The sequence below is a fragment of the Takifugu rubripes genome, chromosome 4, assembly GCF_901000725.2.
Source record: "Takifugu rubripes chromosome 4, fTakRub1.2, whole genome shotgun sequence".
Taxonomy (NCBI): Eukaryota; Metazoa; Chordata; class Actinopteri; order Tetraodontiformes; family Tetraodontidae; genus Takifugu; species Takifugu rubripes.
Genome location: NC_042288.1, coordinates 3,682,055 through 3,694,438, shown reverse-complemented (window position 1 = coordinate 3,694,438; position 12,384 = coordinate 3,682,055). Strand labels below are relative to the sequence as shown.

At 39.7% G+C, this 12,384-nt stretch overlaps 1 protein-coding gene across 1 annotated transcript in view; it reads right to left on the bottom strand.

Annotated features, from left to right (window-relative positions):
• Positions 1 to 12,384, bottom strand: part of wdr11 (WD repeat domain 11) — a 38,505-nt gene that overhangs the window by 14,504 nt on the left and 11,617 nt on the right. Inside the window, exons 6-15 of the mRNA XM_003963700.3 lie at positions 12,072 to 12,237; positions 9,057 to 9,159; positions 8,278 to 8,476; positions 6,989 to 7,089; positions 5,912 to 6,088; positions 4,105 to 4,189; positions 2,820 to 2,926; positions 1,747 to 1,822; positions 783 to 891; positions 192 to 313 (exon numbers count right to left, since the gene is read on the bottom strand). Of these exons, the coding sequence (XP_003963749.1) occupies positions 192 to 313; positions 783 to 891; positions 1,747 to 1,822; positions 2,820 to 2,926; positions 4,105 to 4,189; positions 5,912 to 6,088; positions 6,989 to 7,089; positions 8,278 to 8,476; positions 9,057 to 9,159; positions 12,072 to 12,237 (1,245 nt within the window). The remainder of the gene's footprint in view (positions 1 to 191; positions 314 to 782; positions 892 to 1,746; positions 1,823 to 2,819; positions 2,927 to 4,104; positions 4,190 to 5,911; positions 6,089 to 6,988; positions 7,090 to 8,277; positions 8,477 to 9,056; positions 9,160 to 12,071; positions 12,238 to 12,384) is intronic.

Here is a 12,384-nt window from a genome sequence, read left to right as displayed (position 1 = left end):
GGGCTTTTCCACTGTGTAATTAGGAGGTGGCCAGCTAACAGATCAAGTGAGATGTCAACAATTTGAGAACAATTTGCGAAGATCTCATAGTGTGCCTTTAATACATAATATGGTTTTGATGGCAGGCGCAGCCTTTTAGGAAACAGATAATTTAAGCCCAGATGTTTCTAAAGATATCTTGTAGTACTAACCTAATGACTGAGGATTCAACACTACTCTGTTCAGCATCTGACACCGTCTGCCGAGCCATGGCCTCTCTGGCTGCCATCTGCTTCTTCTTTAGGCTCTTTAGGTTGTGGGATGGGGACCATTCCTGTTCACACAAAAATGGAAGGTTGCTGTTCAAAACCAGAGGAAGAAAAGATAAAAGTGTGTGTTCGGACATGAGTTGTGCACACGAGTGCTGTTTTCAAACTGTTAATGAAAGGGAGTTCATTAAAAGCTGTAATATATATAGAAATGAAATAGCAATGTAGGGCATAGAAGATTATTATGTTTTATACAAGTTTTTTCCCATGGTGGAGGAATTTATCTGGTATAATGAAGCTGCAGCATTGCTGCAGAGATTTTGGAAAAGTTTCAAACCAATCTTTTAAATAGCAAACCTAAAAAGGAAAAATGTGAGAAGGTGCAAGAGATTAAATGTGCAAACTGGATATGCATCTGTACATCTTTACCTTTCATTTCACAAGCATTTCCATAAATGAGATTGGGTAAAATTCTAACTTATTACAATTCAATACATACAATGCGTCAATACATTTTTTTGTATTTTTCAGTACCAGTGCAGTGACTGTGGGAAAGTTCTTGGCCATTTCCCGGAGAAGTGTCCCAGTCCTGATGTCCCACAACTCCAAAGGTTTGTCTCTGAACACCACCACCAGGTACTGCCTGAGAATGGACATAAACAACCTCAAATGGCTGTGGCAGTAATGTTTCTCCCTGGCAGATATGAGCATGGGTCAGCATTCTTGTGTCCATTTGGAAAGCTTTCACTAGCTTCCTTAAGCTAATGACACAAAGATCAGGGTTTGAGGGTTGAGGTTTCAAAAACTTTATATAAGAAGTGAGGACATCACATTGGGTTCATTGTGGAAATAAATGCCAGCAGTAGCAGATTTCTGATGAGTTTAATATGTCAATTTGAAGTAACACAAGCATCCAAAATGGCATTCTTCCCTGCGCTGTAATTACCTGCAGTCATTCAGCAGCTCCTGTGCGGGGCTGCCAATAATGTTTTTACGGCTGTGACTTGTGCACTGACCTTTCATTATTTCACTCCTTGGTTTTGTATAAATTTATTGCCTCCAGCAAACTATTTAATTCATTCCAGTAGAGAAAGCTGAGCAAAAATAAAAAGTGGAATCAGAAAAGTAATTTTTCTGTTAACTCATTAAGCACCTTGAAAGTGTTGCAGTGTAATGAAGGAGAAATTGTGCTTCACATGAGACAGCTGCTGTGTGCTACCCTTGTTTACATTGTGATGAATTAACATTCATGATCTTATATGTTTAATACAGCAGTTTAATACGGTAATACAGCATCATTAAAAGATGCGGCAATGATAAATATCTAAAAAGAAAAAGCTCAGCGGAAATATGGTGATATTGAAAAAGGCGGGAGTTCTCCAGAACTCCAGGTGCAGTGAAGGAATGTATGTGGGCGCAAAAATATAAGGTGCAGAGTTAGTGTGTTTGACTGCGTACTGATTTTGATATTTGGGTTTGTCGATGGCAGAAAACTCACTTGAGATGAGACACTTTAATCATCTCAATAGGTGGTTCATCATTTCCTCGCTCACCTCTGAAAGCAAAACATCTACCTGAAAGATGCAACGGAAAGAGAAAGTGTCAGGAAGAACATGCAAGATTGGCACTTCTTATACACCTGAAGACAGTGATACACCTTATTATGCTTGCACTATGTTCACATTGGCAGTATAGTTTTATACCTTCTACCTCCTAAAAAGATGAGACCCATCTATTACGCGATATCAGAATGTTCTGAGCTAGCCTAGCAAATACATATGAAGCACAGCTGAAAATCAATTGATTAATGTGGTGATCTGCTTTAATGCTGATTCTCTCCACCACAGCCCAAAGGTAGAGTCGCACACCGTGTATTTAGTAACTAGTTTAAACAGGGCTAAATTTCAGTCAAGACCACACAGGTCATTTGTAACTCAACAAGAAGACATTAAGAAGGTCATTAAGGGGTCAAATCACCCAGTCACATTAAAATACAATTAAGTATATTTGAAAGTGTGATGGCCTCCAAGCGATTTATAATGTGGACTTTTAACTTGAATTATTTTGAATAACAGGCACTAACAGTAATAGCTTGTTAAATCATCACGTGCATTACAGTGCACAAGCTGGAATTTTTTTTCTTTTTAAATTACAAATTATGTTTATAGAGCTGATGCAAAGAGCCCTTTAAGATTAAAACATCCTGTGAATATTTCATAGAATATAATATATGGACATACATGAATGTATTTAGAAAGCATTTTCTGGCAAAATATTTTATCTTTAGGTTAAAATGTGTGGTCTGTACAAAATTACATGAGCACAAAAACACAAATGATTAAGTCCAACAACTAGTCTGTGACACAATCCTGCCATTACACAATCTTAGGGATACTTTGTCAGCAAACCCACCTCTCTATACACCACTGAAGTACTTTATTTTATTTATGTGAGCATATTACCTTGAGCAAAAAATAACCTGAAGAAGAATATCCAATAAGTGCGAATTAGCAGCCTGAGGTGCGGAAAAGATTTGAGGTTAATGTGTTTCTTGTGTGTCTGGTTGTTTACCAGTGGGCAGGTTGACGTGCTGTAGTTCATTTCGTACCAGGCCCATGTTATTGGGAGCAGAAGTGGCAAAAGATAGGAAACTGGTAAGACTCACCCACTCAATTCCCCTGTGAAAGAGCACACACATACTGTAGAGCAACATATGCTGAGATGTGGGTCCTGCTCTCGGAGCATAAAGTCCATCACAACGTGATGGTAAATAGCCATTAATTAATTACGTTAGTCATTAATTATGGTAGTCATTTTCCCTACTAAATGTAAATGAAATGCTAAATAACCAGGCCTCACTTTCCTTGTCGATGCTTGGCTAATTTACACAGAGCACTTCTGCTCCCTCCACAGAAACCACCGTGCTTTCGACTGAATGGAATATGTCCGAGCGCTGTTCCAAATTTGAAAGAATATCTCCAGTGGAGAGGCTTTAAAAACCTTAATGTGACTAAATTGATGTGAATATCTAGAGAGACCTTTCAAAATGCTCTTTTTAAACAATAGTTGCGTTAGAGGTCAGTGACATGGATTATTACAATGAACAGGTTGAATTTAAGTTTCCAAGTAATTTTATATAATTAGAACACCTAGAACATTTCGTTTGAGTTTTTTTTTATTTATTTTTTTTATTTGTGGGCACCAACTCTTCATTTCCGAGGGTCCTGGCTCTGCTTCAATGGGTGATGTTTGCTCCAAATCAATCTCTTAACAGCAGTAACTGATTCAATCTCCTGCTTAATTAATCTGACTGAAATTGTTTGGGTGTTTTCTTCGGACAACTGACTAATGAAGCACAATGTGCTCTATGTTGATGTTGGACTGTTGCATGTGCTCTATGTTGATGTTGGACTGTTGCTTGGTGGGGTACTCCAAAAGTGAACTCGCATTCATATTTAGAAAAAACGAAGATACAAATTATGCTCATTTCTTTTGTGTTACTTTTGGATTCTTCCCCTTTTTATTTTGGAGTATTTATGTATTTGAGTGATACATCCTCAGCTAAAGCACTCAGAATATTCAGATCAACCTCCCCCCCAGCAACAATTTACTCCTAACAAGTAAGAACTGAAATGACATTCTGATTATCTGGCTGTTAATTCCCTTCTGGCCTTTAAATGAGCCTGAAAACAATCAAAAGAAAGTAAATTTTCTTCATGCTGACAAACTGGTCACTGAGAATCATCTATCCTGCTGTGTTAGAGGAGCAACATTCGTTCACCAGTAGGACTTAAAATGCTGACAGAAAACATGCTGGTGTGCCATGGTGTTCGTATGAAGGAAACAGAAACCTTACCTGACTTCACAAGAGTGCACACTGAGTTCCTTGTAGAGAAGGCCACTGGTCAAATTATACACCAGTACCGAGCCGTTGCTGGTGCCTGAGTAAAAGAGACAGAGAGCAGCAATAAGGAGTAGTATGAGACTGCCTAAAAAATAAATGTGGTTGTTTAACAGCATCCAGTATCCACCCTCCAGCACAGATCAGATCCTTGTGACAGTGTCAAATCCCAGGGTGAAAGTAGCTGTTTAGTGAGTATTTTTAGCAAATGCCTTCAATTCCATGAGTTTATTTTCTACCATCAGAAAAGGAATGCAGTTTTATAAAAGCATGAACAAACTGCAAATTTGCAGCAATGAAGCAGAAATACAGAAGAGCAAATGAAAACTCAATAATAAAGATGTAGTGAAAAAGGGCAGATTTGTAGAGATCTCTTGAGAGTAGATAAAGTTAAGTGTATGGGTCCAGTTCTTCTTTATTGGGTCTGACTTAGATGTGATGTGATGTGTAAATAAGGGGGTGTTAAGGTAATGAGCCAATATTGTATATTGTATTGAATATTGTAATTGATAGACATCTTTTTTTTTATTAAGAAACCTCTCAATTACAATCAATTGTAGCTGTCAGCATCTTGGCCCTCGGATGGGGATCCCAATTTCAAGTAATAATAGATGGCTAAGCAAGAAGATCTCCACGTCCCCTGTTGTGAATTCGATCCATGAGTCAGAGACAAGACCCAGCAGGCCGAAAATGCAGTCATTCATCTGCTGGGCTGTGAAGCAGAGGGTTCTCGGTTCAAGCTCTAGTGCAGACATAACAGTGTGGTGTTCCCACCGAAAGGCATATAACAGTCAAGAATTTTGAAGTCTTTTTTTGGACAATTTTTACCCTAAACTCACTAAGATGAAGAAGTTAAACATCAATAACCAGAAGAACAGAAGTCAAAATTCAGCCTAAAAGGAACTACCACCTCTTGCAAATTTAATTTTGGAGAGTTTGCATTCTGCAATGGTCATCTGTTACACTACACAAATTTTGAAACCGGGGACATTTTTGTGATAGGAGATGCATGTTTACTTTAACAAAGCGTTACTTTTTGACAACCATTATAGAGTACAATACTTTGAAATAAGGCTGGTATTGACCCGAAACTGATGCCTGTTTCGTTATAAAATGTTTGGAATCATGCTCTGCTGCTTATTAAAATTATACAATATGATGTTTGTAGATCCAAATTACACACAATGAAAGGCACAATAATTCAACTGGTTTATGAGCATTGCTGCAGAGCATTTATTCTGTCACCTTGTCAGTGAATGTTTTCTCATCCATTCAAAGGTATTTGTTGTACAGAAATATTTTTTTGCTTTATTTTCTTAGAAAATGTAATATATGTTGATATGTGGCTTTTTTCCTTTACAGAGAATCCAAACGGGAAAGGGCTTTTACAACTATGTGATGCAAAGACTGTATTCAGTGTAGTTTTGTGTAGTAAAAGCTTTATTTCTGTGGAGAGCAGTCTAGTCAATGTGTAGGAGTGATGAATTCAGTTAAAAGAAATTCTCAGTTAAAAACAACTTTCTAGTTTCACCCTACAATGACAAGATTTGACTGTGTACAAGAGAACTTAAGACCCAGCCTTGAAAACAATTCATTTGTAAATGGGTGTGGTACTGGAGGTCTAAATGCAATCTTGGACACACTCAGAGTTGTGCTACAAAGTGAGTAGAAAAGGTGAGAGTGGAAAAGGTGTATGTGTGTGTGTGTCTGTGTGTCTGAGAGAGAGAGAGAGTGAGAGAGAGAGCAAGAGAGAAACACCCACCTACAGACAGCAGGGGTTGGTAGTGGTTAATGTTTTTGGTGGTAAGGGGGGGACACATGCGGATGGCAAACGGTGGCAGTGGCAGACCAGACAGCAGACCAGACAACAGGAACTTTAGCTGGATCTCCTGCTGGTTCGATGATAAGGGAGGAATTTCACCGGCTATCAAAGTTGGACCTGGAAATAAATAAGTAATAAAACAACAATAAATCAACACCCAATAAAAAGACCAATTTCTTTTGTGCATAGTTAATAATAATTAAAAATACCCCAAATAACAGATGAACTACACTGCGAAAGAATAACAAATCATTGTAAGACTAACTTTAAACATTTGTGGCATGAAGATATTCTACAAGAATCCATTTGCAAAGTTTAGAACCGAGCTTTGCAGATCAAATTGAAAGCTGTTTTGAAGCTGCCTGTGGAGTGCCCGGTGATGATGACTTTAATATACTGCAGCCCTGGTAATCACATTGTACGGGTTTAATGATCTGAAGGGTTTAGAGATGAGATAAAGTCAATTACACTGCAAGTCAGGTTTTCATACAGAGGCATGAGATCTGTTTGTATCCAGTTAAATTTACTGTGCCAATTATATTTTTTAGACCTTTCAGTATTAAATTTCTAGTAAAACTAATCTGAAGATTCAAAGAGCTGTTTCCAATGAAGCAGCATGACACAAGACAGTGAATGGATGTATTTGAACTTGGAATTAAAATCAATGAGGTCTGGAAACATTCATTTTTAGTTTCCATAACAACCATGTATATGGTATGTTCAATGTAATATGTTTAAAGCATATGCCCGAACAAAGCATTGCAAATACTTAAAACAACATCACATTTTATGACTATTTGAGAAGTAAAATATGTGCTGGGGTGAACTTGAACACATTGATCAAAAGCAAGAAAACATTTTCTAATCAGATGTCAGGTATTTAGATTTTAGAAATTCCTCTTTTGTTAGAACTAAGCAACCTGTCAGCCAAGGACAATCGCTCTAAAAAGGTCTAAAAATATGTGTAAAGCTGGTGACGCTGGATGGTGCCTGCAGATGGACTGTGCGTAGGTGTACCAATCATGCTGTTGAGAGAGAGATCCTGAATCTTTTTCTGGTTTGGACCCAGTGGAGCTCCACAGAAGGACACAGGGGAGTAGAGCGGTGAAAGACCTGAACTGATAAAGAGGAGAAAAGAGGACAATTGAATACAGAGAAAAAGCACAGCACATGCATCAGTTAATAAAGTTGAGAGAACTAGAAGTGGTCAATGAATATTCCTGAGGCAAAGACAAATGTAAACTGTTATTTGGTTATTTGATATACCTGTTATAGGATATTTTTATTCTATTGCAGTATCAGCCGGTGCTACTCCATAAAAAAAACTGACATGATATATTGCAAAAATGACATTTTACATTTGCCACAAACTGCGGTAAACTTTATACGAACAATGTTAAACATACAATTGAATGAGTGCAAAAAAGTGAACTATCTACATAATAACATTGCAGAGCTGTGACAATACAGCCTTATGAAATAAATGATATGATGCTAATACAAGAGCTGGGTCAATACATTTTTATCAAGTATATCCTGATTTTTAAAAACACTAAACACCGATCATTATATAACAACAACAATTAAACTGTAATTATAAAATTTTTATATAAATTTATTTCACCTAATATAAAAGAAGAACACAGATCCACCAGTACACTTGCATGCCTGCTGACATATTAAATTCACAAGTCAATGCAAGACTCTTCTTACTACGTTACATGAAATAACTCAATAATTAACTAAATATATCTTTTACTATTTCAAATAGCCCCTCTACTTTTCTATATCTCTGCAGTAGATTCAGGGAAATGTATTTCCCTCAAGTGCAATTCTATGTGTTAAGTTTATAGTATTCCTTCTATGAATATAGATTATTTATGCTTCTTTTCCTTGCACCTTTTCACAATCACCTCATAACTAGTCAACTCTGCTCAATTTTAATGGATATGGGCAAGAAAAATAGCAGAGCTGCTTGTTGCAGCAACAATGTAGGGAAATGTTCTAAAGCAGACACACAAGAATTATGTCTAAAATTAAAAGGATTATATTCCTTCATACTTGGCTTGTGTGCTTTTAAAAGCAGGAACTTCAGTACAATCAGACAAATCACATTTTCACATTAGCATTATACAGGCCAAAATTATCTCCACGAAACTAATGTAGTCACAACTGGTTATGGTTAAACTACACTTGAATGTGGCTTTTGTGAGCAGATCTTGAAATCCACGTAAGACAGATTCTTGAATGTATTCGCATCTTGTCTTAGTGTGGGCAGCTTGTGATGTTTGTGTCTGTGTTTTTACCCAGGAATAGTAGCAGCCCTGCTGCTGTGAGCTTTGAGTTCCCACAGCATAACACGTCCATCGCCGACCATTAATGCTGCACTATTCTCATTGACAGGGCAGATAACCATGCGGTAAGGACGGACTGTCTTAGTGACTCGTATGGCATCGGACTGAGAACGCAAGTCATACACCAGCTCATGGGCGCTCTGTTCAGGGTCTGAAAATGATAAAGGAGGGTCAAAGAAACAAATGAGTGAGAAGAGTGGGGTGTCAGAGACAAAATAATGGTAAATTGAGGAGTGGGAGTAAGTTAAATGAAAACAATGAATAAAATACTGAATTAGATTAAATCAGAGCAATCTGGCAAACATATAAATGGAAGAGAATACTGTACAAACAATGACAACAATGGGGCGGAAGATTATAAGATGATAATGTTAATAATAAATGAAAGCAAGCAAGAAAAGAGGCTAAGAAAAAGATAAAAATCTACAGAAGTGCAAATGGAAGATTTGAGAAAAACAAGTTTGGGTTATAGTGATAGAAAAAGATACAGTGTAAGATGCAATATGGAGGAAGAGAATAAATGAGTAGACACAAGACTTGTAAAAAGATATTTCATGAAAAATATAATGGAAAGGATAGCAGGAAGAATAAGTAGGAGAGATTTAGTGGCACAATATACTAGTGAGAGGTGAGCATCTAACTACTCACTGAAGCTTAGAGGAAGGCAAAACCTCTGTCTGTGGTGCACCCCCCTTCCCCGTGTATGGATCTGAACCTTTATCATTGCATACCTGATCCTTCCTCTGGGTTGGTGGTGGAGCGGCACACTCTTAGGGTTATACACCCGTTCTCATGGAGACAGTAGAGGGCGTCTCGCTGAGCACATGGGCTAACCTAGGATCAGAAGCAGAAAATATGTGATCTTTGTTAACAAGTCAACTAAAAAGAAAAAAAGACACTGTATATTCAGCACAGAAACTGAACAGTAGTCAGAAAGCTGCATCCTTATCATAGATTCAGCCCCTACCCCCCAAAATATGACTCGCGATGATTGACAAAACGGAGAGTAGAATGGCTGCAGATCTGCTCTGGTAGCCATTTAAAATTAATATGTCTCAACTGTCTTTGAAGGGCAATTTTATTTATTTTTTTGATGACATCTGTGGGTGCTGCAGATGATTAAGGACCTATTTCAGCCCTGGAGTAAATATGTGACTGTAAAAACAAAGTGTGAGCTTCTTGCTTTGGTGTGTAATTGACATCATTGTGATTGAATCATTGACAGACGTAAGTTATAACAAACCATGCTGCTTGTAAGCTCATTTGAAACCCCCCTCATGCACCGCAGTGCAAATGAGTGGGCAGTTTACATGGCAGTGTCTATGTAGATTCTCAATCATCCAGGTCATAGTTATGATAAGGATAGGATAAGGATAAAAGACTTTATTGATCCCACATTGGGGAAATTGCATGTTACAGCGGTAGCCCGTGGTGTACAATACAGAAAAGTACTAAAATAAAAAATAAAAATAAAAGACTCTTATGTTATGTACATTGCTATGTACATTGTACAGTATATACAGAAATTATAAAAAATTATGTACAGGAGGAGTGTCGGACAGTGTGAAGACAAAAAAATAAGGTGCAAATGAGATGTGCAAATAAGACATACCAGAGGTAGGATGATTCATTAGTGCAAATATGCCAACCCTGGGTTATTGGTGCTACAAGAGTTGTGAATATTGTACATTCTGACTGCAGTTGGGATGAATGAACTGCGGTACCGTTCCCTTTTACACCGTGGGTGTAAGTCTACTGCTGAAGGAGCTGCTTAAGGCCCCCACAGCCTCGTGTAGGGGGTGAGAGGGGGTGTCCATAATGGATGTCAGCTTGGCCAACATCCTCCTCTCGCCCACCTCCTCAATGGAGTCCAGAGAGCAGTCCAGGACTGAGCCAGCCCGTCTGACCAGCTTGTTGAGTCTCTTCCTGTCCCTCTCTGAGCTTCCACAGCTCCAGCGTAGAATATCACCGATGCCACCACAGAGTCATAAAAAGTCCTAAGCAGTGACCTGCACACTCCAAAGGACCTCAGTCTCCTCAACAGATGAAGACGACTTTGGCCCTTCTTGTACAGGGCGTCTGTGTTATGAGTCCAATCCAGTTTATTGCTGAGATGAACACCCAGGTATTTGTACTCCTCCACGATCTCAATGTCCAAACCCTGGATGTTCACAGGTGCAATGTGAGAAGCCTTCCTACTGAAGTCGATCACCACCTCCTTTGTCTTGCTGGCGTTGATGCGCAGATGGTTCAGTTCACACCAGGCGACAAAGTTGGTGATGACCTCCCTGTATTCCAGTTCGTTCCCCTCCGACACACGTCCAACGATGGCTGTATCGTCGGAGAACTTCTGGAGGTGGCAGCTGTCCGAGTTGTGGCTGAAGTCCGATGTGTAGAGAGTGAAGAGGAAGGGAGAGAGAACTGTACCCTGCGGGGGCCCCGTGCTGCAGACTACCACGTCGGACTCACAGTCACGGAGCCTCACGTACTGTAGTCTGTTGGTGAGGTAGTCGGTGGTCCAGGCAGCCAGGTGACCGTCGACTCCGGCTCCCTCCATCTTCCCTCTCAGCAATGATGGCTGGATTGTGTTATGACCGTAATGACCGAAAGAACAAGATCATGGGTACAAGCGGCCGAAATGAGCTTCCTCCGTAGGGTGGCTGGGCTCTTCCTTTGAGATAGGGTGAGAAGCTCTGCCATCCGGGAGGAGCTCGGAGTAGAGCCGCTGCTCCTCCACGTTGAGAGGAGCCAGATGGGGTGGCTTGGGCATCTAGTTAGGATGCCCCCTGGGCGCCTCCCTGGTGAGGTGTTCAGGGCATGTACCTCTGGTAGGAGACCCCCGGGAAGACCCAGGACACGTTGGAGAGACTATGTCTCTCGACTGGTCTGGGAACACCTGGGGATTCCCCAGGATGAGCTGGAAGAAGTGGCTGGGGAGAGGGAAAGTCTGGGCTTCTCTTCTTTGGCTGCTGCCCCCGCGACCCTCTAAGCGGTAGAGGATGGATGGATGGATGATGTAGAATACACTAACAAAATTATTTAAGTCATTAACTGACAAAGTAAGTCGTGATATGATTCAGAACCATCACAGTGAAATTTGCGTGAAAAGTAGGAAAAGTAGCAAACAAACAGGAAACATTTTTCCACAGGCATAGCAGAGAAAGCAACATGATATTAAGAAGACACTTCTTATTCCACTGCTGGTGCTGCAGCAATAGTAAATATGTTCTACAGTATAATGTCTTTACAGCCTTCATCGGTTTTCAATATACACACACACACACACACACAATAAAGGGAACAGGCCCCCAAAGGTCAATAATTAGGCTGAATCAGAGATATACAAAAGGAGCAAGTGAGATTATATTTTATGTTGGTGCCGCAGAAGAGTGTGAGAGGAAAAAGTGAGAAAAGTGGATAGCTTTATCATTTGCGGCAGGGGGAATTGGATCCTTGGAGAGTCATCTAAAAAAATAGACATTCTGGTGAAGTTCTTCAAGGAAGGGAAGGAGAAACTGCACCAGGGTTATTTCAGGGGAACAGCAGATGTTGTGTCGTACTGTTAAGGATGATTGAATATTTCCATTCTGTTGTCTTGCCCAGACCAACTGAAATGTCAGCGCTTACAATGAATATGGCTCTGTGCTTGTAGCTACAAAATACAGAAAATGTCTGTTTGTCACATTCAAAACTATTAGAAAGACAGACCTGTCCTTTCTTTCTTTTTAAGCTAAATACTATCTTACCTGAATGAAGGGCACACCGGAGCGCTCAATGGCCACCACGCCCACAGTCTGACTGAGCTCCAAGTCCAGGATAAGGATCTCTCTTGGATAAAGCAGCAGCATGTGATTTCGCTTTGATGGCAGGTAGGACAGCTGGAGACAATCGTTCAACGTCACTGCCTCGGCACTAAAGGCATTGCAAAGGTGACGAGAGATGTGAAGATACAGAAACGACAAAAATGACAGCAAGTTATTTTCCAAGAAAAAGGTGGGTTTAAAACAAAAATTGGACGCATCCATAATTTAAAGAAAACTATATACTGAGGCTATGATG